The following is a 24,014-nucleotide window of genomic DNA, read 5'->3' on the forward strand; positions in this document are numbered from 1 at the left end:
AACTAGCCACATGCTCTTTTCCTGTGCTCTGTTCGCTTTATTCCTAGGGTGGCATCAATTAGCCTGGGCACGGGGACGGGGACCACACAGTGTTTCCGGTGGGGTGTGTAGGGCAGCTTGTCTTGGTTAGGGCCACAGTCTAGGCAGGCTTGGGCCTGAAGACGCCCTGCCCATGGGCGTGGCCTAGCGTGGTGGGCGTGACCGGGTGATAGACAGGACCTGTGGTAGGTGGGCCTATGGTAATGAGGGAGGCTGGATTAATATGCAGAGCCTTTGGTGGGCGGACCTGAAAGAGGTGGGCGGGGCCATGGTGATATGCAGATTCCGTGGTGGGCGGGTTCAAGGGCGGTGGCGGGGTCAGACAAATATGCAGAGCCTATGGTGGGTGAACCTGAAGGAAGTGGGCTGGGCCAGAATGATATGCAGATTCTATGATGGGAGGTCCAAGGGCTGTGGGGAGAGTCAGACAGTATGCAGAGCTTATGGTGGGCGGACTTGAGGGAGGTGGGCGGGACCGAAGTGATATGCAGATTTCGTGGTGGGCGGGTCTAAGGGTGGTGGGCGGGGTCTGACAATATGCAGAGCCTATGGTGGGCCGCTCCCAGTTTGTGGGCGTGGTCAGATGATATGCATAGCCTATGGTGGGTGGGTCTGAGGACGGTGGGCGGGGCCAGAGTGACAGACCCCCGTGGTGGGCGGGGCCACTTATGGTGGGCGTGGTCAAGTTATATGCAGTGCCCTGAGGAAAGTGGGCGGTGCCACCGAGCTGGTGGGCGGGGCGGATGGCTCTCAGCGACCTTGAGCCTGAAGCCTTTGCATTTGCAGGATCTGACTCAGGATCCTCTGCACGTCTTCGTCCATCTGGCCCTGGGGTGAGAGCAAACCGGGATGCTCCTGCCTCCAGGTCTCCACACCTCTTCCTTCCACACTCCCGGAGGCCAGGGTCCCCTCTCCCTTCCCGCGACACTGAGACCAGGACGGAGCGCCCCCAGGAGTCACCTGGATGGCATAGAGCAGGTGGCTTCGATACAAGGCGACCACGGCGCTGTGCTCCTTGGCAGCCTCCTGGGATAACGGGGAGGGGTGCTCAGAACAAAGCAGGAAGATTCCCCATCTCCGCAAAGCACCCCAAAACCGCCGCCTTTGCATCACAGCCCCTCTTGGAGTTGTGTTTCTGGGTTTTTTTGTTTTTTCAGTGCTGGGGATGCAATCCAGATCTTAAGCATGCACTTTGGCACTGAACCGCATGCCTGGGCCCAGCCCCTCATGTGATAAGGGTCCCACCTCCAGCTGCTCTTGCAAAGCTTTCACTTGACCCCGGAGAGCATCCACCTCTGTGTTGGCCGGCGCCGCAGGCTGGTCCTTCAGAGCCTCCTTAAGACTGAAGACTTCCTTAGACAGTTCTGTGATCTGGTGGACAGGAGCGGGTGCTTTTGAATACACTTTCCCCCCTACTTTCATGGATAGACGCAGGGGACAAAGCAAGAACTTTTGCAACATAAAATTTATCTCTGGGGATGGAGAGAGTTCAGTGGGTAAGGAGTTTGCTCTGCCAGAGGCCAACCTGGGTTTGATCCCCCATATGTCCCCCTTCCAAGAGTGATCCCTGAGTGCAAAGGATGTGGCCTCAAATCTAACAAAAATTACTTCTGGGAGGGCCCGGAGAGATAGCACAGCGGCATTTGCCTTGCAAGCAGCCAATCCAGGACCAAAGGTGGTTGGTTCGAATCCCGGTGTCCCATATGGTCCCCCGTGCCTGCCAGGAGCTATTTCTGAGCAGACAGCCAGGAGTAACCCCTGAGCAATGCCGGGTGTGGCCCAAAAACAAAACAAAACAAAAAATTACTTCTGGGAGATAGATGAAGTAGAGAACACATCACATATGGGAAACCCAGATGAATCCCCAGTATCTCATAGTCCCTTGAGTACTATTGGGAGTGACTTATGAGCCCAGAGCTAAGAAGAGCCCCAGACATATCCAGTGTGACCCCAAAACAAAACCAAAAACGTTTATTGGGGGGGGGGGGAACGTGCAGAAATAGTGCGTGGCTGTGTGTCTTTGGATGAGTAGCTTTACCTCTCTGTGCCCAGTTGGAAAATGGGATGATTTCTCAAGAGCCTTTCTGCCAGGGCATTCTTAAGCATTCTCCCTCAAACTCCATGGAGTTGGAGGGAGGGTCCCCTGATGAGGGGTCAGGGAAAGAGAGTGGCTGATACCTTCTTATCTTTCTCCTTGGCTTTGTCCAGGGCCTCCTGAGCTCGGCTCTGTGCCTGGCGGGCGCGCTCTGCCTCTGTCCTCAGGCCCCGCAGCTGCTGCTCAGCCGTAGCCAGTTGTGCCTCGGCCGCATGCCGCTCACTCTTCATGAACAGCGCCTCCCGCTGCACCTGGGGGATCGCAGTGGGAGCTTGATGCCATGTGGACCCCCCCCCCAAATGCTGGACTCCAAGGGCCAGAGCGATAGCTCTGGGTTCGGCATCGCATAAGGTCCCCTGAGCCCGCCAGAAGTGATTCTGAGTGCAGAGAAAGCCGTGAACACCACAGGGTGTGCCCCCCCCCAAAAAAAAAAAAAACAGGAGAGAAAAACCCATGTTGATGGGTTCCATCTCCAGAATCCCATAGGGTCCTCCCTATAGGAGCACCGCCAGGAGTATCTCCATGTGCAGAGCCACGAGTCAGCCCTGTACTTGTCCGGGTGTTGGGGTTAAGAAAAAGTCCTGGGCCCGGAGAGATAGCACAGCGGCGTTTGCCTTGCAAGCAGCCGATCCAGGACCAAAGGTGGTTGGTTCGAATCCCGGTGTCCCATAGGGTCCCCCGTGCCTGCCAGGAGCTATTTCTGAGCAGACAGCCAGGAGTAACCCCTGAGCAACACCGGGTGTGGCCCCCCCCCCCCCAAAAAAAAAAAAGAAAAAGAAAAAGTCCTGGACCCAGAGCTCCTCTGAACCATCTGATTGTATGGATTTGATCCCCAAATCCCATATGTTTCCCAGAGCACCGCATGGAGTGATCCCTGAGTACAGATCCAGGAATCAACCCTTGTCCAAACACTGAAATAAAATTAAATAAAATAAAATAAGACGGGCCTGGAGAGATAGCACAGCGGCGTTTGCCTTGCAAGCAGCCGATCCAGGACCAAAGGTGGTTGGTTCGAATCCAGGTGTCCCATAGGGTCCCCCGTGCCTGCCAGGAGCTATTTCTGAGCAGACAGCCAGGAGTAACCCCTGAGCACCACCGGGTGTGGCCCAAAAACCAAAAAAAATAAATAAATAAATAAATAAATAAAATAAGACAAAAAAAAAAATATCACCCAGAGGCCCGAGCGAATGCACAGTGGGGAGGGCATTTGCATTGCATGCGGCTGACCTTAAGTGGACCCCAGGCATCCCATAAGGTCCCCGGAACATTGCCGGGTACGATTCCTTAATGCAGAGCCAACCCAGAGCACCATCAGGCGTGACCCGCCAACCCAGGGCACCATCAGGCGTGACCCCCAAACAAGACACAACAGCACCCGGATTGCAAACTCCAGCGGGGGGTCCGTCGCTCACCTGGAAGACCTCGGCGCTGGTCTTCTCGTGCCGGCGCCCCAGCTCCTCCAGCTGCGCCTGCAGCCGGGCCACCTCGGCCTGCAGCGCGCCCACCACGCGCTCGTGCTCCAGCCGGGCCACGCTGCCCGCACGCTCGCGCTCCAGCTCGGCCCGCAGCCGGGCCGCCTCCCGGCCGGCCGCCACCACCTCCTGCTCCAGCCCCGCCGCCCGGCCGCGCAGCTCCAGGGCCTCCTCCTGCAGCCGGTGGTGCTCCGACGCGGGCACCGAGGCCTGGCGCAGGGCCTCGGAGGCCTCGCGCAGCTCCGCCAGGCCGCGCCGGGCCTCGTCGCAGGCGGCGGCCAGCTCGGCCACCCGCGCCTCGGCCACGGCCCGCGCCTGGCCCAGCTCAGTGGCCGCCGCGCGGTGCTGGTCGCCCGCCGCCGTGGCCGTGGCCAGCTGCTCCCGCAGGGCCGCCAGCTCCCGGCTCTGCTCCAGCCTCGCCTCGTCCCGCTGGGCCAGGGCGGCTCGCAGGCCCCGGGCGTCCTCCTCGGCCAGCAGCCGGCCGGCCCGGGCCTCGTCCAGGCCGGTGCATGTGGCTTCCAGTTCCCGCAGACGCGCGTCCCGGGCCCGGAGGTCCTGGCGGGCTTGTTCCAGGGCTGCCCGCAGCTGCCCCGTGGCCGTGGCGTCGAGGCCGTTGCAGCTGGGCGCCCCGCGACCCTCCTCCGCGACCCGCATCCGCTCCCGGAGCCGGCCGGCCTCGGCCTCTGCGGCCTGGCACTTGCCCCTGGCCGCCTCCAGCTCCGCCGCTGCCTCTTGCTCCCGCTGCCGGAGCGTCTCCTCCAAGCTGCGGATCCGCGTCTCCAGCTCGGCCTGCAGCTTCTCGCAGGCCTCCGCCGCGCCGGGGTGGAGCACGAAGCCGGTGGGAGCCGGGCTTGGGCCGCTGGCTTCCCCGTCGGTGGCCTCCCGTCCCGTGGCCTCCCCTTCTGTGGCCTGGCTTGTGGCTTCGGTCCCATTCACCTTCCCAGTCTGCACCACCGTCTCTGTGTCGGCCTTTATTGGTGGCCGTTCTGCTTTGGGGCCCATGGCCTCCGGGTCGGTGGCCTTCGCATCCGTGGCTTCTGCCTCCGTGGCCTCCACTCCCGTGGCTTTTGCCACTGGATTTTCCTCCTCATCTGCAGCTTGCATTTCTGTCATCTCAGCCCCGTTGGCTTTGAGCTCCGCTGGCTCTTTGGTCCCAACTCCTTTGGGGCCTTCCATGGCCTCCACATCCGTGGCCTTTTGAGTTGTGGGCGTCTCAGCATCCTCGGGGACTGTCTCCTTGGTCCCAGCACCTCCGGCTTCCTCCTCGGTGCTGTCGGTCCCATTGATTTGGGTTTCAGGAACCGCAGTGTCTCCGGGCTCTGCGGCTGCTGGCCCGTTCCTTGGCGCCGTGGTTCCAGAGACCTTGTTGCCCCCTGGGGTGACTTCCTCTTTTATTGGGGTGTCCTGTGCTGCCTGTTGCTCCCGCACCTGCAGAGCCTCGGCATGTTGCCTGCGGAGTTCGTCCAATTCGGCCCGCAACGCGTCATACTCGGCCAGAGGGATGAACTGGGCCGAACCGTTCACCTCCACCTCGTCCTCCTCAAAGGTCTCCAAAATCTTGGGTTTGGGGTGCAAACAGGGGTTTTAGTGGTTGTTGGGGTACAAGACCACCGTGTCCACTCCCACCCTCCTGGGGGAGGAAGGAACTGGGTGTCCTCAACCATGGCTTCTCTCCCACTCTCTCGGAGTGGGCCTCAGTTTCCCCACCTGAACTTTCTCCATCAGTTCCTGGTTCTGCTTGGTGAGCTCAGCCACCTGGTCTTGCAGCGCTGCTAAGAGGTCGCTGTGGGCCGGTGAACTCAGCTGCTTCGAGACAAGAGCTTCGGCCGCTGGTGGGGTGCACAGGATGAAGCCCCAAGGTTCCAGGAGTTGGGGAATCTGAGGAGTGGGTCAGGCCTCCCTCCCCTTGGGTTGGTAAACTGAGAAAATGGGAATGAAGAACAGAGGGACAGCCAGACTCCACCCCCCCCCAGCTTCAAGTGGTCTCCATGATTCGAGTCTCTCTTGTGTCTCCTGGCAGCCCAGGGACAAAGCCAGGGGTTGGGGTTTTGGGGGAGGGGGGGCTCACCAGGAAGGTCCTCTTCATCCTGTAAGGTGTCTACATCATAGCTGGTATTTTCCCGCTCGTTCTGGGGTGACAAGGCAGCGAATCGAGTCAGGCTCCTTCGCCCCCATCTCCCACCCCCATGTCTTTCCCATTGGGGACTTTTATTTATTTTTTGTTTTTGTTTTGGGGCCACACCCAGCGGCGCTCAGGGGTTACTCCTGGCTCTGTGTCAGAAATCACTCTTAGCAGGGCCAGAGAAATAGCATGGAGGAAAAGTTTTTGTCTTGCATGCAGAAGGTCAGTGGTTTGAATTCCGGCATCCCACATGGTCCCCTGAGCCTGCCAGGAGTGATTTCTTTTTTTTTTTTTTTTGGTTTTTTGGGCCACACCCAGCGGTGCTCAGGGGTTACTCCTGGCTGTCTGCTCAGAAATAGCTCCTGTCGGGGCTGGAGAGATAGCATGGAGGTAAGGCGTTTGCCTTTCATGCAAGAGGTCATCGGTTCGAATCCCAGCGTCCCATATGGTCCCCCGTGCCTGCCAGGAGCAATTTCTGAGCATGGAGCCAGGAGTAACCCTGAGCACTGCCGGGTGTGACCCAAAAACCACAAAAAAAAAAAAAAAAAAAAAAAAGAAATAGCTCCTGGCAGGCACGGGGGACCATATGGGACACCGGGATTCGAACCAACCACCTTTGGTCCTGGATTGGCTGCTTGCAAGGCAAACACCGCTGTGCTATCTCTCTGTGCCCCAGGAGTGATTTCTGAGCATAGAGCCAGGAGTAGCCCCTGAGCACTGCTGGGTGTGACCCAAAAACCTAAAAAAAAAAAAGAAAAAGAAAAAAGAAAAGAAATCACACTTGGCAGGCTTGGAGGACCATATAGTATGCCAGGGATCAAACCCAGGTCCATCCCAGGTTAGCCGCATACAAGGCGAATGCCCTACATCTGTGCTATCGCTCCAGCCCTGAGGGAGACTCTTATTTTGTTTAGATTAAGGCAGGTTCTCAGGGTTGGCTCCTGACTCTGTGCTCAGAGAGCAGTACTAGATTTGTTTGGGGAGATGCTGTGGGGTGCTGAGGATTGAACCTGGGTCAGCCTTGTGCAAGGCAGATATCTTTTATTTTTCCCTATATGTGTGTGTGTGTGTGTGTGTGTGTGTGTGTGTGTGTGTGTGTACAGCACTCAGGGTTACTCCTGGCTCTGCGCTCAGAAATTATTGCTCGCTGACTCAGGGGACCATATGGGAATCGATCTCAGGTCAGCAGCATGCAAGGCAAAAGCCCTCCCCACTGTGCTATCACTCCTGCCCCACCAGGAAAATATATTTTTGGGCCACACCCATTTGACGCTCAGGGGTTACTCCTGCCTATGCGCTCAGAAATCGCCCCTGGCTTGGGGGGACCATGTGGGACGCCGGGGGATGGAACCTCGGTCCTTCCTTGGCTAGCGCTTGCAAGGCAGACACCTTACCTCTAGCGCCACCTTCCCGGCCCCCAGGAAAATATCTTAACTCCAGCACTATTTCTCTTGCTTCACACGCCTGCATGGTTGTCTATGGTAGGTGCGCATTGGGGGACACACATGTGTATGTGTGCGTGCTTGAACTTGTGTGTATGTGTGTGCTCCTGTGTGTGTCTGTGTGTGCACATGAAAATATAGCTGCCTTGTGCAGGGTATGTGGGATTGTGTGTTGGAAAACTGTGCATGTGTGACTCTAAAAAAAAGTGATTCTACATGTGATGGTATATTATCTATAGTGGGCACATACATAAATATTCAGGGTATTTGTGTATATGTGTGATAATACATTCCTAGGTGTGCATGTTTTGTGTGTGTGTTATATGTGTGTTTTGAGGAGGTAAAGCAAGATAGTTTTCTTGTTTGTTTGTTTTATGGGCCACACCCTGTGACACTCGGGTTACTCCTGGCTATGGGCTCAGAAATTGCTCCTAGCTTTGGGGACCATATGGGACACCAGGTATCGAACCCAGGTGTGTCCTGGGTCACCAGCTTGCAAGGCTAATGCCCTGTCGCTGTGCTATTGCTCTGGCCCCAAGCAAGATAGTTTTATTGAAATTTTTTTTAGAAAGAGCTAATGAGAGGGAGCTGGAGTGATATGACTGCAGGGAGGGTGGTTTGTCTTGCACGGGGCCAACACAAATTTGGTCGCCGGCATTCCATAGGGTCCCAAGAGCCTTGCTAGGAGTGATCTCTAAGAGCAGAGGCAGGAATAACTCCTGAACAATGACTCGCCTCAAAAGAAAACAAAAAGAAAAAAGTGAGGAGAGAGAACTGGAGGAGATACATGTACAGGAGAGAACACAGGTCTCCCAAGAGTGGAAAAAAGCAAGCAATAAAAAAGAAAACAGGCCGGGCGGTGGCGCTGGAGGTAAGGTGCCTGCCTTGCCTGCGCTAGCCTAGGACGGACCGCGGTTCGATCCCCCGGTGTCCCATATGGTCCCTCAAGAAGCCAGGAGCAACTTCTGAGCACATAGCCAGGAGTAACCCCTGAGCGGCACAGGGTGTGGCCCAAAAACCAAAAAAAAAAAAAAGAAAACAGAGAAAAACATGCAAAAACAAATATTTAAAAGAGAACACAGGCTTGAAGAGCCAACCTCCCAGTTATCTGTGTGTGTGTGTGTGTGTGTGTGTGTGTGTGTGTGTGTGTGTGTGCACGTACTACCTATGCAATGGGGCAGCTGCATCTTACTGGAAACTCATTTCTAATCTTCTAAACTGTAAGCCCTAAATTTACAATTTTTTTTAGGTCACACCCAGTGGTGCTCAGGAGTTACTTCTGGCTCTATGCTCAGAAATCGCTCCTGGCAGGTTTGGGGGACCAGGGATTCGAACCACCGTCCTTCTGCATGGAAGGCAAACGCTCTACCTCCATGCTATCTCTCCGGCCCCACAAATTTCTTTTCTTATTTTTTTTTTGAAGGGGGTCACACCTGGTGACAGCTCAGTGCTTACTCCTGGCTATGTGCTCAGAAATCGCTCCTGTCTTGGGGGACCATATGGGATGCCAGGGGATTGAGCCGCAGTTCGTCCTAGGTTAACGCGTGCAAGGCAAACGTCCTACCACTTGCAACACTGCTCCAACCCCTACATTTACAAATTTTCTAATCTAGGGCCAGGCGGTGGCGCAAGAGGTAAGGTGCCTGCCTTGCCTGCGCTAGCCTTGGACGGACCGCGGTTGGATCCCCCGGCGTCCCATATGGTCCCCCAAGCCAGGAGCAACTTCTGAGCGCATAGCCAGGAGTAACCCCTGAGCGTTACCAGGTGTGGCCCAAAAACAAAAAAAAAAAAAAAAAAAAAAAAATTTTCTAATCTAAACCCTAATCTTCTTAGCTGGATGAGACCATGCCCAAAAAATAATCTGGCCACGCCCTCTTTCACTGGACCCGCCCACAGCATTGGGTCCCGCCCAGAGTCCCCGCCCCTTCCCGCACACCTCCATCAGTGAGAGGCGACTCTGCAAACTTTCCACCTCTCGGCCCAGATTCTCCTTCTCTTCCTGCTTCTCGGCCAGCAATTGCTGGAGCTCCTGCACCTGGGAGGATACCGGGGGTGCCAGGGAAGGAGGATACGGCCGATATTGGGGGACTCACCTGGCTCCAGCAAGAAACTGTAGGCCCATGAGCACTGTGTCAATGAGCACTCTTTGCTCCCCTCTCCACCTACCTGCCTCTCCAGGCTGTGCAGGGAGCTGGCCTCGGCCTCCGGCAGCTGTTGGGAGAAGCAAGAAGCAAGGCTTGTGATGGGCAGGGCGTGGGGTCTCCCTCCTCAGCCTGCCTTCTGGAAAGTGCTCTTTATGCATGCGGGGTTCCACGCCCCCTCTCTCCACAGTTCAGGGTCCCTACCGCACACAGCGTGGCTCTGTCTCAATTTGTTCAGCTAGAATGTACAAAGCGCCTACTATGGGTCAGACACGGCTTTGGCCGCTCCGCCATTGCTAAGTATTTATTGAGCAACTCTTATGTGCCAGGCCCTCTTTTTGAGCCCCTGATTCATTCATTCCTTCAATTCCAGGACTCTGGTCCTTTCCATAAATACGTCTCAAGCTCTCCTGTGAATCAGCGGTCCTCTTGGGCTCACAGCCCAGAATGGGTGGTTGTGATTCAACATTAAGTTATATCCAGCAACCATAAAGCACTTTAACTGAAAATAAAACAAATCGAGAAGTTGGGGCTGCATGATGGGGGGGGGGGGGGAACTACAGCTTCAATAAGGTGAACAGCGGGAAAATCTTATATTAGAGGCTTTTGAGCACAGTTTCAGGCCATCTGTGCAAAGGTCCTAAGGTAGAGGGGTTGGGGTGAACATTTGTCCAAATGAGGCTGGAGCAGAGGTAGGAAGGGATAGTGGCAGTGGCGGGAGGGAGGCAGGAGAGATAAGGGGAGTCCCTGTCCCCCAGCTACGCCCCCCCAGGACCCTCACCTCCTGCTTTCTGCGTTCCTGGTGTTGCTCCAGGCCCCGAATTTTCTGCAGTAAACGGCCTTTCTCTTGCCGCAGCCTCACGATCTCCTCATAGGCTTCTCGATCATCCTGGATCCCCCCCAAGACAAGGAACACCCCCCAACACACCTTCAGATGAAGCCTGAAATGGTCCCTTTGTGCCCCCCACCTAGTCAACACTCATTCCAGGCTTCCCTGAGCTCTACCCTTCGCCCCAAGACAGAGGTCTCTCTCACCGGCATTGGGGTGCTGGCTGGGGGCTGAGGGGCCTTCCGCTTCTTGGTGCCCCCTCGTTTTTCATGACTGGACACAGAGTTCTAGGGAGGGGTCAAGGGGGGACACACCGGTCTCAAACTCAGATAACGCACCCCACCCATGCAGCTCAATTAAATCCCCACTTCTGGGGTGATCCTGGGATAGTGTCTGTCTCCCCCACTCTCAGGCCCTTCATTTTCCCTCATTTCTTTATGGCACCACCTCATGCCTACTTCTGGGAGATGCCTTGTGACGGGCACTTGGTGACAAGCGTCCCCTGCTCCCTTGTCTTTGTCCTAAACACACCCTAACCTGGACTGGGGCTCACCTCTTCCCAGGAACTTGGGGTGAGGGAGAAAGGCAGCCCAGAGAAATTGGGGCACAGTTTACTCACTGCTGGAGGTTCCGTACCTGAGATGAAGCTTCCCCGGAGTCATACTCTAGGAGGAAGGGGGAGAAAAAGGGAGGATCAGTACCCCAATTCTCAGAGAGGAGGAGGAATGAATCCCCAGGCTTGGCAGGGACACCTACAATTTTCCAGGGATCAATCGGGGCCTTTTCTTGCTTCTTTGTTATTGGTTTGGTTTTGGGGTGGTGCTCAGGGGTTACTCCTGGCTCAGTGCTCAGGAATCTCTCCTGGCAAGATTGGGAATTAAATCCTCAGTTTCTAGCATGCTCCAGAACTTGGAGTCACCCATCCAGCCTGGGAATCGACATTTGGGTAGAATGTCTAGAAATGTTCCTTATGAGCAAACTCTCTTGCCTTGGAGCCAGAGCAATATATAGGAGGGAGGGTGCTTGCCTTGCACACAACCAGCCCAGGTTCAATCCCCGACACCCCATATGGCCCTCAAAGCACCTCCAGGAGAGATTCCTAAGCTCAGAGCCAGGAGTCAGCCCTGAGACCACCAGTTGTGACTCCCCCAAATAAAAAAAAACAAAACTAAAGGGGGCCTCTGGAAAGAGCACAGAATAAGGGGCATGTTTACACATAGCTGATTCAGGTTCAACCCTCCAGCAACCCATATGTTTCTTGAACCCCAATAGGAGTGACCCCTAATGCAAAGTCAGTAGTAATTCCTGAGCACCACCTACCAGTGCAGCCCAAAATCCAAAAATAGGGGGCTGAAGCAATAGCACAGCGGTAGGACATTTGCTTTGTATGCAATCAACCCAGGACAGACCCGGGTTCGATCCTTAGAATCCCATAAGGTCTCCTGAGCCTGCCAGGAGCGATTTCTGAGCACAGAGCCAGGAGTAATTCCTGGCCAAGGCGGGGTGTGGCCCCCAAACAAAAACAAACAAAAATAAAATTCCAAAAATAAAAAGAGGGGACAGAACAATATTCCAGCGGTTAAGTCGCTTGCCTTGAACACAGCCAACATAGGTTTGACCCCTGACATCCCATCGGTCCCTCAAGCACTGCCAGGAGTAATTCCTGAGTGCAGAGCCAAAAGAAACAAGCCCCCATAAAAAAGGGAGCTTCTGCAGAGTGGGACAAGTGTGGGTGCCAGTTCTCGGGAAAGGCAGAGATTCATGAAGAAGGATGTCCCCAGAATGCGGTGGGTCCCTCAAATATAACTTGGAAGGGCCTTAAACTTTCTTGATGGATCCAGAGTGACAGCACAGCAGGGAGGCTGTTTGCCTTTCGTGTGGCTGACCTGGGTTCAATCCCCAGGATCCCATATAGTTTCCTGAGCCTGCCGAGAGTGATTTCTTTTTTTTTTTTTTTTTGGTTTTTGGGCCACACCTGGCGGTGCTCAGGGGTTACTCCTGGCTGTCTGCTCAGAAATAGCTCCTGGCAGGCACGGGGGACCATATGGGACACCGGGATTTGAACCAACCACCTTTGGTCCTGGATGGGCTGCTTGCAAGGCAAACGCCGCTGTGCTATCTCTTCTGGCCCGGGAGTGATTTCTGAGCACAGAGACAGGAGGACCCTCTGAGCATCTCTGGGGGTTTGGCCAAAAACAAACACAAACAAACAAACAAAAAACTGCCCTGAGCTGGGTCCATGGGGAGCCCTGAATCTCCTATAACAACCTATCTGGGAATCTGGAAACTATGGAGGAAAGAGAAGATGGGAAATATGGGGGAAATTGGAAACTTTTGGGAGGCGGGGCTTGATGACACTGGGGCGGGGCATGATTGGCTTGGAGGCGGGGTTTGAAACTGGAGGCAGGGGTGGATGGTGCTGGGGCTTGGCCTAAAACTACTTGGAGGCAGGGCTTGGTTTGCAGGGGTGGAGCCTAAAACTGTTAGGAGGTGGGACTTGACATCTAGGAGCGGGGCTTGAAACAGCTGGGAGGAGCTTGATAGTGCTGGGGTGGGGCCTAAAATTGTTAGGAGGCAGGCTTAATCGTTGGGGCAGGTTTTGAATGGCTTGGGGCGTGGCTTGATTGCTAGGGGCGTGGCCTGAAAATGTTCAGAGGCGGGCTTAATTGTTGGGCAGGGCTTGAACTGCTTGAAGCAAGGCTCACTAGCTGAGGGCGTGGCCTAAATTATCGGGAAGCGGGGCCTGACAGTACAGGGACAGGGCTTGAACTGCTTGGGGCGGGGCTTGATTGCTGGGGCGTGGCCTGAGATTATTGGGAGGCGGGCCTAATTGTCGGGGTAGGTCTTGAACTGCTTGGGGCGGGGCTCAATAGTTGGGGGTGTGGCCTAAATGATTTGGGCGTGGCCTGACAGTACCGACAAGGGCTTGAACTGCTTGGGGGCGGGACTAAATAGTAGGGGCGTGGCCTATGTTGCTGTGGGCGTGGTTTTACAGGGCTGGCGCAGGGCTTGAACTGGTTGGAGGCAGAGCTTGATGGTGCTTGGGCGTGGCTTGAATAGCTGGGGCGGGGCTTAAACTGCTAGAAGGCGGGGCTTGGTGGTGCTGGGGTTGGAGACAGAAGCTGCTGGAAGGCGGGTCTTGCATACCGCTGGGCAGCGCAGGCCGCTGGGCCGCCTCCTGCAGGAGCTGCAGAATGAGCTTGTCTCCCGCCAGGGCGCCGTAGTGAGCCGCGTCCTGGCCCAGAGCGTCGGTGATGGCCGGCTGCGCCCCACCCTGCAGCAGCGCTTCCACAGTTTCGGGGCTGCCTCCCTCGCAGGCCAGCATCAGGGCCGTCCTAGCAGCAGAGGGTGCTTCGGGGTGACCTTCCCTCCCCACTTCCCTCAATGCCCCTTCACCAAGTCCCAGCTTGGGGAAGGGAGGAAAATCACTCGGATGCATGTAGCCCAGAGAGGCTCTGGGCCTTGCCCAAGGTCACACAGCACCTGGCCGGCAGAAAGACAAAGCTTACCTGCCCTGTAGATCCTGCTCATTGGCTGCAGCACCCCGCTGCAGAAGGAGGCGGCACAGGTCCGTGTGATACATCTGAGCTGCTATAATGAGGGGTGTTGTACCTGACTGGGGAGCAGGGGTGCGGGAAGAGGGATGAGCCAAGGCCTGAGAGGCTGATCCTGGGATTCACTCCAAACCTGGCCCTCACACACTTGCCAGCGTCCGATGCCAACTCTTGGCGGCAGGGCACCAGCCAAGGCAGGCGCTTCCCCAGGATGATCCCTGCAGGGGCTCACCCGATCTCGAGGGTTCAGTTGTGCCTTGAAGGAGCAGAGAATGTCGGTGCAGGAAAGGCAGCCGCCAGCGGCTGGAGAGAGAGGGAAGTTAGGTAATCCAGGGGGCGTGTGTGTGTGTGTGTGTGTGTGTGTGTGTGTGTGTGTGTGTGTGTGTGTGTGAGATCCCTAAGCTTTATTTTGTGAGAAATTCCCATGGCCCCTTGGAAGATCAATAGAAAAGATGAGAAAACTAAGGCGAGCCAGGTTGGTGGTCACCCAGTGGGGATGGGGAAAGAGAGAGAGAGAGTGGAGAGAGAGGAGAGAGGAGAGAGAGAGAGAGAGAGAGAGAGAGAGAGAGAGAGAGAGAGAGAGAGAGAGAGACTGTGAGGCCAGAGCTATGATTCAGTGGGTAAGGGGTTTGCCTTGTATGTATTGGACTAGGATTTGATCCCCAGCATCCTAGGAGTATCCCTGAGTCCAACAGGGTGTAGCCCCAAAACTATAAAACAAAAGAAATGGAGCCTATTAGATCAAAAAAGATTGACATAGCAGGGAGGGTGCTTGCCTTGCATAGAACCAACCTGAGTTTAATCTTTGACACCCTATAGGGTCCCCCAATTACTGCTAGGAGTAGTAATTGTGCATAATCAGAAATAACCCTTGAGCATAGCTGGGTATAGACCACTCTACCCAAAACAATAAAAGGCAGAAGGCACAGTACAGTAGTTAGGTGCTTACTTTGTACCCTGCTCTCATCCCATATAGTTAGGCCCCTGATGCGAGCTAGAGGTAATTCGTAAGTGCAGAGCCAGGAGTAACCCCTGAGCATCGCTGGGTGTGGCCCAAAAGATTAAAAAGGAAAAAAGTAAGTGCCTGGAAGCAGGTAGGACTTTGGGGGCAGTGTTGGTGGGCTTGCCAGCTCAGAGATTGGGGGGGTGGGGATGTGTCCAGGGTTCAAGGTTCTGATTTGCTGTGGAGACGGGGACCAGATGTGTGTGAAGCAACGCTTCATCCTGCCGCTAGGGGGCAGCATAGACCAGCTGCAGAGCTGCTGGAACCTGCTGGGAAAATTCCCACAACTACTCCTATTTCTTCTCTGCATTCCAGAGAATTCTGGGGTGCTTGGGACGTCCTTGAAAGTAACCCAGGAAACCCAAGGGCACGGGGGGGGGGCGGGCAGATGATGTGGAGGGACGGGTAGGTGATCCATTTGCCCCTCTGGAGGGCATTAATAGAATAGCTGGAATAGAAGCACTTTCAGACCCATTATTGGCTCCCACAAAAGAACCCCTGCTCAGTGACTGACACCCACCCTGGGGTCCTCACCCCAGGACAGAAGACCTTCCAAACCTATAAGCTCCGGGGCCATGGTGAGTGGTACACACCTGCGTGATGCAGAGCGGTCCAGCCACTGTTGTCTACCACGTCCACAGCGCAGGAAGCCTGGGGCAGAGAGGGTGAAGTCAGTTGCCTCAGTTTCCCCTTTTCCCCTAGCCCCACTCCTTCTTGGGTTCTTTTGTATTTCTGGCATCCTGTATCTATCTATCTATCTATCTGTCATCTATTTATCTATCTATCTATCTATCTATCTCCAATTGGGAAAATTAGGGAGATTAGTTATGACATGCTTAGGGGAAGCTGGGGTGTTGGGAAGAAGACAGCAGCTTGGAGAAGAGCTGTCATGGCTAAGCACAAACTTGAGGTACACCGGAGGAAATGCAGAGGCTCAGATAATTGCTGTTAGGGTCCCCCCCCATGCCTGCCAGGAGTGATCCCAGAGTGCAGGAATGAATTCTCTGGCATTGGGAATATATCTCAAATGTGGGGATGACAGGCTGACTATTAAGGGGAGCATCTAGTTGTCCGGAGAGGAAGAGTTGAGGCTTGGAGGGAGGAAAGAGGGGTCATGGGATCCCCAGGATTTAAGATGGAGGTGGAAGTGTGTGGGAGGCCACTGGCTCTCAGGGGAATCTGAGATACTAATATCACCATGACCTGGAGTAACAGCTTCAAGCACTCAGGGTGTCCGTACTTGGCGGCCAGGTGGAGGGCATTGTAACCTGAAAGGGGGGGAAGATACCAAGGCTCCACATTCTCCCTCAGTGGCTAACTGCTCCCCAAAGCTCCAGCAGCCTTTTGCAAAGTTTCCTGGAGTTCCTGGGGTTCCCGTAACCACACCCGGGTTATTTATCAATCCAAGTTGTATAGACCCTGGTTTTCAGCTGGTCAGCATCCGGGCAACTCATCTTAATATGCTCTGCCCAGGGCCCGGAGAGATAGCACAGCAGTGTTTGCCTTGCAAGCAGCCGATCCAGGACCAAAGGTGGTTGGTTCGAATCCCGGTGTCCCATATGGTCCCCCATGCCTGCCAGGAGCTATTTCTGAGCAGACAGCCAGGAGTAACCCCTGAGCACCGCCGGGTGTGGCCCAAAAACCAAAATATATATATATATATATATATATATATATATATATATATATATATATGCTCTGCCCAGCCCTTCTTCAGCCCTGCTCTGTTCTCAGCATCCCCATTACTCCCCACATCCCAGCTACACCCCCCAGCTACTCCCTATGTGAAGCTACTCCTTATATCCAGGTACTCATTTTTTTGTTTGTTTGTTTGTTTGTTTGTTTGTTTTTTGGTCACACCCGGTGGCATTTAGGGATTACTCCCGCTCTGCACTCAGAAATCACTCCTGGCAGACTTGGGGGACCATATGGGATGCCGGGAATCAAACCGGAATCCGTCCTGGGTTGACCGCGTACAACGCAAACACCCTACCGCTGTGCTATCGCTCCAGCTCCAGCCCCACTAGTTACTCTTATACCCCAGCTTCTCCCCAAATCCAGCTACTCTCCAAACCTAGCTACTTCTCAAATCAAGATACTCCCCCACCAGCCACCCCCCCACCCACTCAGTTCACACCCCAGTGACTCCCCACTCCCCACCCCGCCACCACTCAGCCATCATCCCAACTACTCTGCTTACAAAAGCACTGAGCCCCTGGATAAGGCTTTGCTCTGTACTGGTCCCCCCTCTAGCCTTCCAAGTTCTCGTCCAACCCTCACGATCCCCTCAAGACCCCTAACTACATCATATGCCCACTTGTCCTTTTGCCCAACTCTTCCCCATCCTGCAGCGACTCCCTCAAACTCCCTCAAACTGTGTGCTCCTACCCTGCAGAGGCTCTCGAGCAGACACCCCTACCCCTGTGCCACTCTTCCTTGACCCAAACTCTTTTGAGTCCCAACCACTCTCTGTTCAAGTTGATGTATTGCATTGGCATGCCCTGCCACTGATGGGGACCCCCTCATATCACACACTGATACCCCTGAAGTCATAATGAACAGGACCCTCGGAAGGGGCCCCGATGTGCCATCTCCACTCTCCTCAGGGCCCACAGGCAGTACCTGCCCCATCAGTGCTCATGACGTTGGCACCATGAGTCAACATCGCCTCCAGACAGCTGGCCACACCTCTCATGGCTGCCAAGTGGAACCTGGAGGGTGGAGGACAGAGGTCAGAAGTCAGAGGTGATTCGTGGGGGCCTTCCCTGCGGCCTTCTCCCATGCCACTTCAGGTGCCGGGGCACTCACGCGGACTTGCCCTCGGGGTCCAGCTTGGTGGGCACCAGCCCTTTGCGGGTGATGAGCGCAGCCACACGCGCGGGGTCCTTGTTCTCCACCGCCTGCAGCAGCCGTTCGTCGCTTTTGCTCCATTCCTGGCTCTGCGGGGCACACCCAGAGCGGGGCGTGGGGCCAGGTGGCATGTGCCCCCTCCCCACGCCCCCTGGCAGGGGCTCAGCCCTTCTCCGCCCGACCCCGGGCACTTGCCTGGCGCCTGCCTCTGGCTGCCGGTTTCGGAATGGGGCAGGGGCCGCAGGGCGGGCAGGAACCAAGGTCAGTGGGGCTGAGCCGCAGCTGCTGGGGGGTGGGTGGGAGGTGGCATTGGGGTGTGGGGGTACCACAACTGGGTCCCCCCAAACCTGCAACTCCCCCAGCATCTGCCCCCAGATCCACCTTCCCAGCTACTTTATTCTCACCAAGCCTCCAAGCTTCCACCAGCATCTCTCTATACTCCACTGATCAGGATGCAAGGAGAGCTGGGAAGGCCCTGGCTTTGCACTGAGCAAACCTAGATTTGATCCTTGGCACCCCATAGGGTCCCCCAGGTCCCACCATTAGAGATCCCTGAGCACAGAGATGGAAGGGGCCCTGAACAGCCCTAGATGTGATTTAAAGCATTAAAAAAAAAAAAAAAAGAGTTTGGGCCCGGAGAGATAGCACAGCGGCGTTTGCCTTGCAAGCAGCCGATCCAGGACCAAAGGTGGTTGGTTCGAGTCCCGGTGTCCCATATGGTCCCCCGTGCCTGCCAGGAGCTATTTCTGAGCAGACAGCCAGGAGTCACCCCTGAGCACAGCCGGGTGGGGCCCAAAAACCAAAAAAAAGGTGTGTGTGTGTGTGTGTGTGTGTTGCACTAAATTGGGGATATTCTGGTGAGCCATGTGGTGTTGAACATGAGGCCCTCTCAGGAACTGGATAAGAAATGGCAGCACCTCCAATTTATTTTATTTTATTTTATTTTTGTTTGATTTTTTTGTTTTGTTTTGTTTTGTTTTGTTTTTGTTTTTGGGCCACACCCGGCGGTGCTCAGGGCTTACTCCTGGCTGTCTGCTCAGAAATAGCTCCTGGCAGGCACGGGGGACCCTATGGGACACCGGGGTTCGAACCAACCACCTTTGGTCCTGGATCGGCTGCTTGCAAGGCAAACGCCCTGTGCTATCTCTCCGGGCCCATTTTTGTTTGATTTTGGGTCACACCGGCAGTGCTCAGAAAATCACTCCTGGCGGTGGGTGCTCTGGGGACCGTACAGGATGCCTGGGATTGAACTCGGGTTGGTTGCGTGCAAGGCAAATAAATGCCTCCTCACTATTGCGCTGGCGCCAAGAGTTCCAATTTTAAAATACATCTAAAGAAAAACCAAAATAAACCTGTCCTCTGGCCATAGAGATGGTTCAAAGTGCTGGGCAGTTTTGCATGCAGGAGCCCCGAGTTCCAGCAGCAAAGACCCCAGAGCACTATGGGGAAGGAGGGAAGTCACCCCAGAAAACCAAGTTGGGGAAAGCCTCTGAGTACCACCAGGTATGACCCCCCAAAAAAAATTTTCCCCTTCCTAGGTCCCCAGCTGTCCCCTTCCAATATGACCCCCATATATAATTGACCCCTTGAACTACCAAGAGGCGTCCCCAAGGGAACCCCTAGAAGGATGCCCTGCCATATCCCCTAGAACCGGACCCCAAAGCCCCTCAACTGTCTCCTCCAAACATCCTAACATCCAACCACCCCAAATTGTAGCCTGACATGTCTTCCTTCAGTTCCTGAAGAATGTGCCCGATTCATCCCCCTACAGACTTTTTCCTCTGTCCTCCACAGGCTCCCCCCCAAAATGATTTCCCCACTACTATTGTCCAAATGAACCCCAAATGACTCTTTCCAAAATTGTGCGCCAAAAATGTCCGTCCAAATGCCCTCTGCGAGCTCCCGATCGTCCCTCTCTGTTTACTAAACTGTTTCCCTAAATGGTCCATCCATCCTGCACCCCCGGCCACCATCCTCGCTCCCCTAGCAGCCTTCAGCATCCTTTCGGGGTCTGAGGCGGGGCGGAGCGGGAGAGGAAGGACCACCGTTCCCGGGCCCTACCGCTAAGGAGGCTGCGGCGCACAGGCACAGCTGCTTCATGGCATCCAGGGCGCCGGGATCCGGAGGCCCAGAGGCCGCGGGGCATCCAGGGGGGCCGGAGCGAGGGGTCCCCGGCTGCAGAGCTCGGCCGCCCCGCCCGCAAGCACCGACAGGCCACACCCCGCCACAAGCCACGCCCACAAGCTCATTACAGGACCACGCCCCTCTCTAAGCAACGCCCTCCCGTCTGTCAGGCCCCGCCCCGTGCTAAAACGCCCATCTCGGCCAAGCCCCGCCTCCGTCGCCGCTCCCGCACTTCCGCCAAGCAAGGCCACGCCCAGTCTCTTTGCCACGCCCCCAGCTCCAGCGTCTTAAAGCGCCATGCCCCTGTCTTGAAAGACACGCCCCCAGTCTCCAGCTCTAAATGCTGCTGCTGCTCGCTCTCTCCGGGTGCGTCCCCAGAAATCAACCCTGCGGGGTGATCAAGTTACACAGTGAGCGCTTGTGTAGTGAAGCAGTGAAGGCCCAAGGGATGGATGGCGCTGAGGGATGGAGGTCCGGGTGCAAGAAGCAGCCCCCGAGTTCCATCCCCAGAACTGTGGACTCCAAACACTGCTGGACCAGGAGGTCCCGCAGTCTTGAGTTGGAGCATTAACTTGTCAGGCTCGCAGAGCTCGGCAGAGGATTGTCCCTGGACTCCTGCGTGCTGTTGGGAAGGCAGGCCTGTCCCCCAAAATACAGTGTTTGGGCTCGGCAGAGGATTGTCCCTGGACTCCTGCGTGCTGTTGGGAAGGCAGGCCTGTCCCCCAAAATACAGTGTTTGGAGAATAAAATGAAAAGAAAAAAAACAAACCAGAGGGACTGAGCAATTATAGCTCAGTAGTGGGAAGGCCCTGGCATCTCTTCCCACAAAAATAGGAAGCTTGAGGGGGCCAGAGAAATAGCATGGAGATAAGGCGTTTGCTTTGCATGCAGAAGGTCGTTGGTTCGAATCCCAGCATCCCATATGGTCCCCTGAGCCTGCTAGGAGCGATTTCTGAGCGTAGAGCCAGGAGTAACCCCTAAGCACTGCTGGGTGTGACCAAAAAACAAAAACAAAAAAAAAAAAAAAAAAGAAAGAAAAAAATGGGAGCTTGAATAATAACACAGCGGTAGGATGTTTTGCCTTGCACGCGGTCCACCGGGGATAGACCCAGGTTTGATCCCTGGCCTCCCATTTGTGGTCCCCAGAGCCTGCCAGAAGCGATTTGTAAGCACAGAGCCCAGAATAATCCCTGAGCACCAACCAGTGTGGCCCAAAAAAACAAAAACAGAAGTCCTCTGTCCAATCCCTAGCACCCCATGACCGCCCATCACTGCCAGGAATGAACCACCCCCCAAAAAAAATCTTCAAAATTTTATATTTTTATTCTGGGGTACACTCTGTAGTGCTCATTAGTTCTGGAGGGGCTTATAGGGGAATTTAGGAAATGCTGGTATTGAACCTGAATTGACTAAGAGCAAGGCAAGTGCTTTACTTGCTGCACTATATCACCAGCCAATCACGTGTGAAGCTTTTCTTTTTGGGGGTGGGGGTAGCGGGATCAACCACACCCAGCAGTGTTCAGGGCTGACTCCTGGCTCTGTGCTCAGCGATCATTCCTGGGAACCCTATGGGCTGCTGGTGATAGAATTCAGTTCAGCTACCTACAAGGCAAGTGCCTTCCCCACTGTCCTATCTCTCTCTAGCAGCCCATTGTAATTTTATTTTTCTAAACTCTGAGATCCTATCCTTGGTATGAATCCACTGAAACCAGCATCACCCACCCGATATCAGATGTCAGGAAGAAGCTGAGAGGTGCACATGGCAAAAGGAAGGTGCCCCGAGTTGGGTGGAGGGGCAGGGACAATGCAGGGAGGGGACAAGAGGTCCCAGGACCAACAGCTCTGAACAGTCACGGGTGTTAGTTTACCTCCCTTGAGGCAGCTGAACAGAAGCTGAGCTGGACTCTGCTGCCAGCGCAGAAACTGGAGCCGGGGGCAGGTGTGGGAAGGGGCCACGAGCTGACTTGGGGGTGGGGAGGGGAGATGGGGAGCTACAGGAACCTTCTCCTCCCTCTCCCAGCTCAATCCCCCTGAAATTGCCCCTTTGCTGGGTGTAAACCATTATCCATGCCTTCAGATACTCTGAGTGATCTAGCTCTGAGCCTGGCCATGCTCCCCAACTCTGTGCTAGGCCCTTATCAGAACATACACACACACACACACACACACACACACACACACACACACACACACACACACACACTCAAATGGCTAAGGATTCCCCAGTTTTATCCCTGGCACCACATGGATTCCCCCCCCCCCCCAAACATCACCAAGACTAACGTCCAAGCATAAAGACAAGAGTAAGCCCCATTACAAATGATTCCAAAACCCCAAACAAAAACAGTCAGCAAAAGTTCAAACAGGCTTCTGAATCTCTCTTGAGCATTATTAGGTAGGTTTCCCCTTCATATGAAAATAGAATAAAAAAAAAATCAAAAGCCTCTCGGGGGCCAGAGAGATAGCACATGGTAGGGCGTTTGGACCCAGCAGGAACCTGGGTTGATCCCCGGCATCCCATATGGTCCCCTGAGCCTGCCAGGAGTGGTTTCTGAGCGCACAGCTCAGGAGGCACTGAGGACAAATGTCGGTAGACCACCTGCTCAAAAGTTAGACATGGGGGGCTCCAAGCTAGGGAGTCCTCAGAAAAGCAATTGATCACAGTTATGGAGGACAGTTGGGGTTGTCTGGATTAACAGCGTTTGGTGAGCTCCATTGCAGAATAAGGAGAGGATGGTGCCAGGTGGGGTACAATCATCCCCCCAACCTTCACCCCACATAGTAGTTGGAAGACAATGTAATGGTAGTAGTAGGTCATCTGAACACTAAGGCAAAGATCCAGGGAGGAGAGAGCAAAGATTCAGGCAGTAGAGAGCAAAGAACTGGGCAATAAGGGGCAGTAGAGGGCAAAGGGAGGTGGAAGGGCCCGAGTGATAGTACAGCGGTAGGGCATTTGCCTAACATGCGGTTGACCCAGGACTAGACCTGTTACATATGGTGCCCAGGCCAGGAACGTTTCTAGGCGAATAGTCAGGAGTAACCCCTGAGCGTCACCAGGTGTGGCCCTACCCCCAAAAAAAAAAGTGAATCTTCAGCCAGACCCTTGGGTGGGGCTGGCATTGAGGCACCCCTAGATACCTCAGTAGTTTCACTCACCTCTGTCTTCTTGAATCGAGCTCGAAGTGTCTTCATGGCCAGTGTAGGCACTTTTCCTTTCTCCAGGCCTCCTGGGAAAAGGGGGTGAGGGTAGCCCCTCTCTGAGCATGGACAGTCTCAGCTTCTGTTCTTAAATTGGGCCATTTCCTCCTCCCTGGGGTATCCCAGTTCCCTCACCACACTGCCACCCTGGCAGACTCTTCTAATTGTTGTGGATCCCAGGATAGTCATTTGTCTTTCCTGAATATCAATCACTCCCCTTATTCCTTTCTTTGTCTAGTTTAGTTTGGTTTTTGGGCCACATCCAGCAGTGTTCAGGGGTTACTCCTGTCTCTACACTCAGGAATTACTCCTGGCAGGCTTGGATGCTGGAGATTGAACCTGGGTTAGTTGCATGCAAGGCAATGCTCTACTCACTGTGCTATCTCCCTGGTCGGTTCCCTTATACTTTTTTTTTGGTGGGGGGGAGGACACACCTGGCAGTGCTCAGGGGTTACTCCTGGCTCTGCACACAGAAATTACTCTTGGCCGGAGAGATAGCACAGCAGCGTTTGCCTTGTAAGCAGCCGATCCAGGACCAAAGGTGATTGGTTCAAATCCCAGTGTCCCATATGGTCCCTCGTGCCTGCCAGGAGCTATTTCTGAGCAGACAGCCAGGAGTCACCCCTGAGCACCGCCGGGTGTGGCCCAAAAACAAAAACAAAAACAAAAAAATTACTCTTGGCAGACGTGGGAGACCATATGGGCTGTGAGGGATCGAACCCAGATCAGTCGAGTTCAACGCAAATGCCATGCCCTCTATGCTATTGTTCCAGTCACTCCTCCCCTCATTATTTTTTTTTTTTTTTTTTTTTTTGGTTTTTGGGTCACACCTGGCAGTGCTCAGGGGTTATTCCTGGCTCCAGGCTCAGAAATTGCTCCTGGCAGGCACAGGGGACCATATGGGGCGCCGGGATTCGAACCGATGACCTCCTGCATGAAAGGCAAACGCCTTACCTCCATGCTATCTCTCCGGCCCCTCATTATTTTTTTTTAAATGGGGCTTTATCCCTGGTGATCATTTCATAACTGAAATTTCAGGGATCTGTTTAACAGAGAGCATGAAAAGAAGTGGGTGCTCAATAAATATGCCTTGGCAGTACTCCCTGAGGTCCAACTCAAATATTTTCTGATCTTCAACTTTTTTT

General features: G+C 54.6%; 1 protein-coding gene across 1 annotated transcript; it reads right to left on the reverse strand.

Annotated features, from left to right (window-relative positions):
• Positions 1 to 535: 535 nt before the first annotated feature.
• ANKRD24 (ankyrin repeat domain 24) lies at positions 536 to 19,729 on the reverse strand. The gene is made up of 22 exons (XM_049787968.1): positions 19,609 to 19,729; positions 17,743 to 17,832; positions 17,506 to 17,636; positions 17,320 to 17,408; positions 15,901 to 15,965; positions 15,291 to 15,348; positions 13,927 to 13,997; positions 13,650 to 13,756; positions 13,288 to 13,475; positions 10,777 to 10,805; positions 10,347 to 10,427; positions 10,093 to 10,200; positions 9,337 to 9,381; positions 9,107 to 9,205; positions 5,675 to 5,735; positions 5,314 to 5,435; positions 3,547 to 5,163; positions 2,218 to 2,385; positions 1,285 to 1,410; positions 1,000 to 1,065; positions 743 to 867; positions 536 to 551 (listed from the first exon to the last, which is right to left on the reverse strand). The coding sequence occupies exons 1-21, from the start codon at positions 19,645 to 19,647 to the stop codon at positions 790 to 792; spliced, it is 3,438 nt and encodes a 1,145-aa protein (XP_049643925.1). The 5' UTR covers positions 19,648 to 19,729; the 3' UTR covers positions 536 to 551; positions 743 to 789.
• Between the last annotated feature and the right edge of the window lie 4,285 nt (positions 19,730 to 24,014).

This window comes from Suncus etruscus, chromosome 15, assembly GCF_024139225.1.
Source record: "Suncus etruscus isolate mSunEtr1 chromosome 15, mSunEtr1.pri.cur, whole genome shotgun sequence".
NCBI classification, from domain to species: Eukaryota; Metazoa; Chordata; class Mammalia; order Eulipotyphla; family Soricidae; genus Suncus; species Suncus etruscus.

What these genes read in the sequence shown, in the direction of transcription:
- ANKRD24 (XM_049787968.1), bottom strand. Translation starts at nt 19,647, where the DNA reads ATGAAGCAGCTGTGCCTGTGCGCCGCAGCCTCCTTAGCG. An exon ending in CATGAGCACTGATGGGGCAG is followed by an intron (nt 15,966 to 17,319) that starts GTACTGCCTGTG and finishes CCCCCCTTTCAG; the next exon opens with GTTACAATGCCCTCCACCTG. An exon ending in GCTTGAAGCTGTTACTCCAG is followed by an intron (nt 15,349 to 15,900) that starts GTCATGGTGATA and finishes TCTCTGCCCCAG; the next exon opens with GCTTCCTGCGCTGTGGACGT.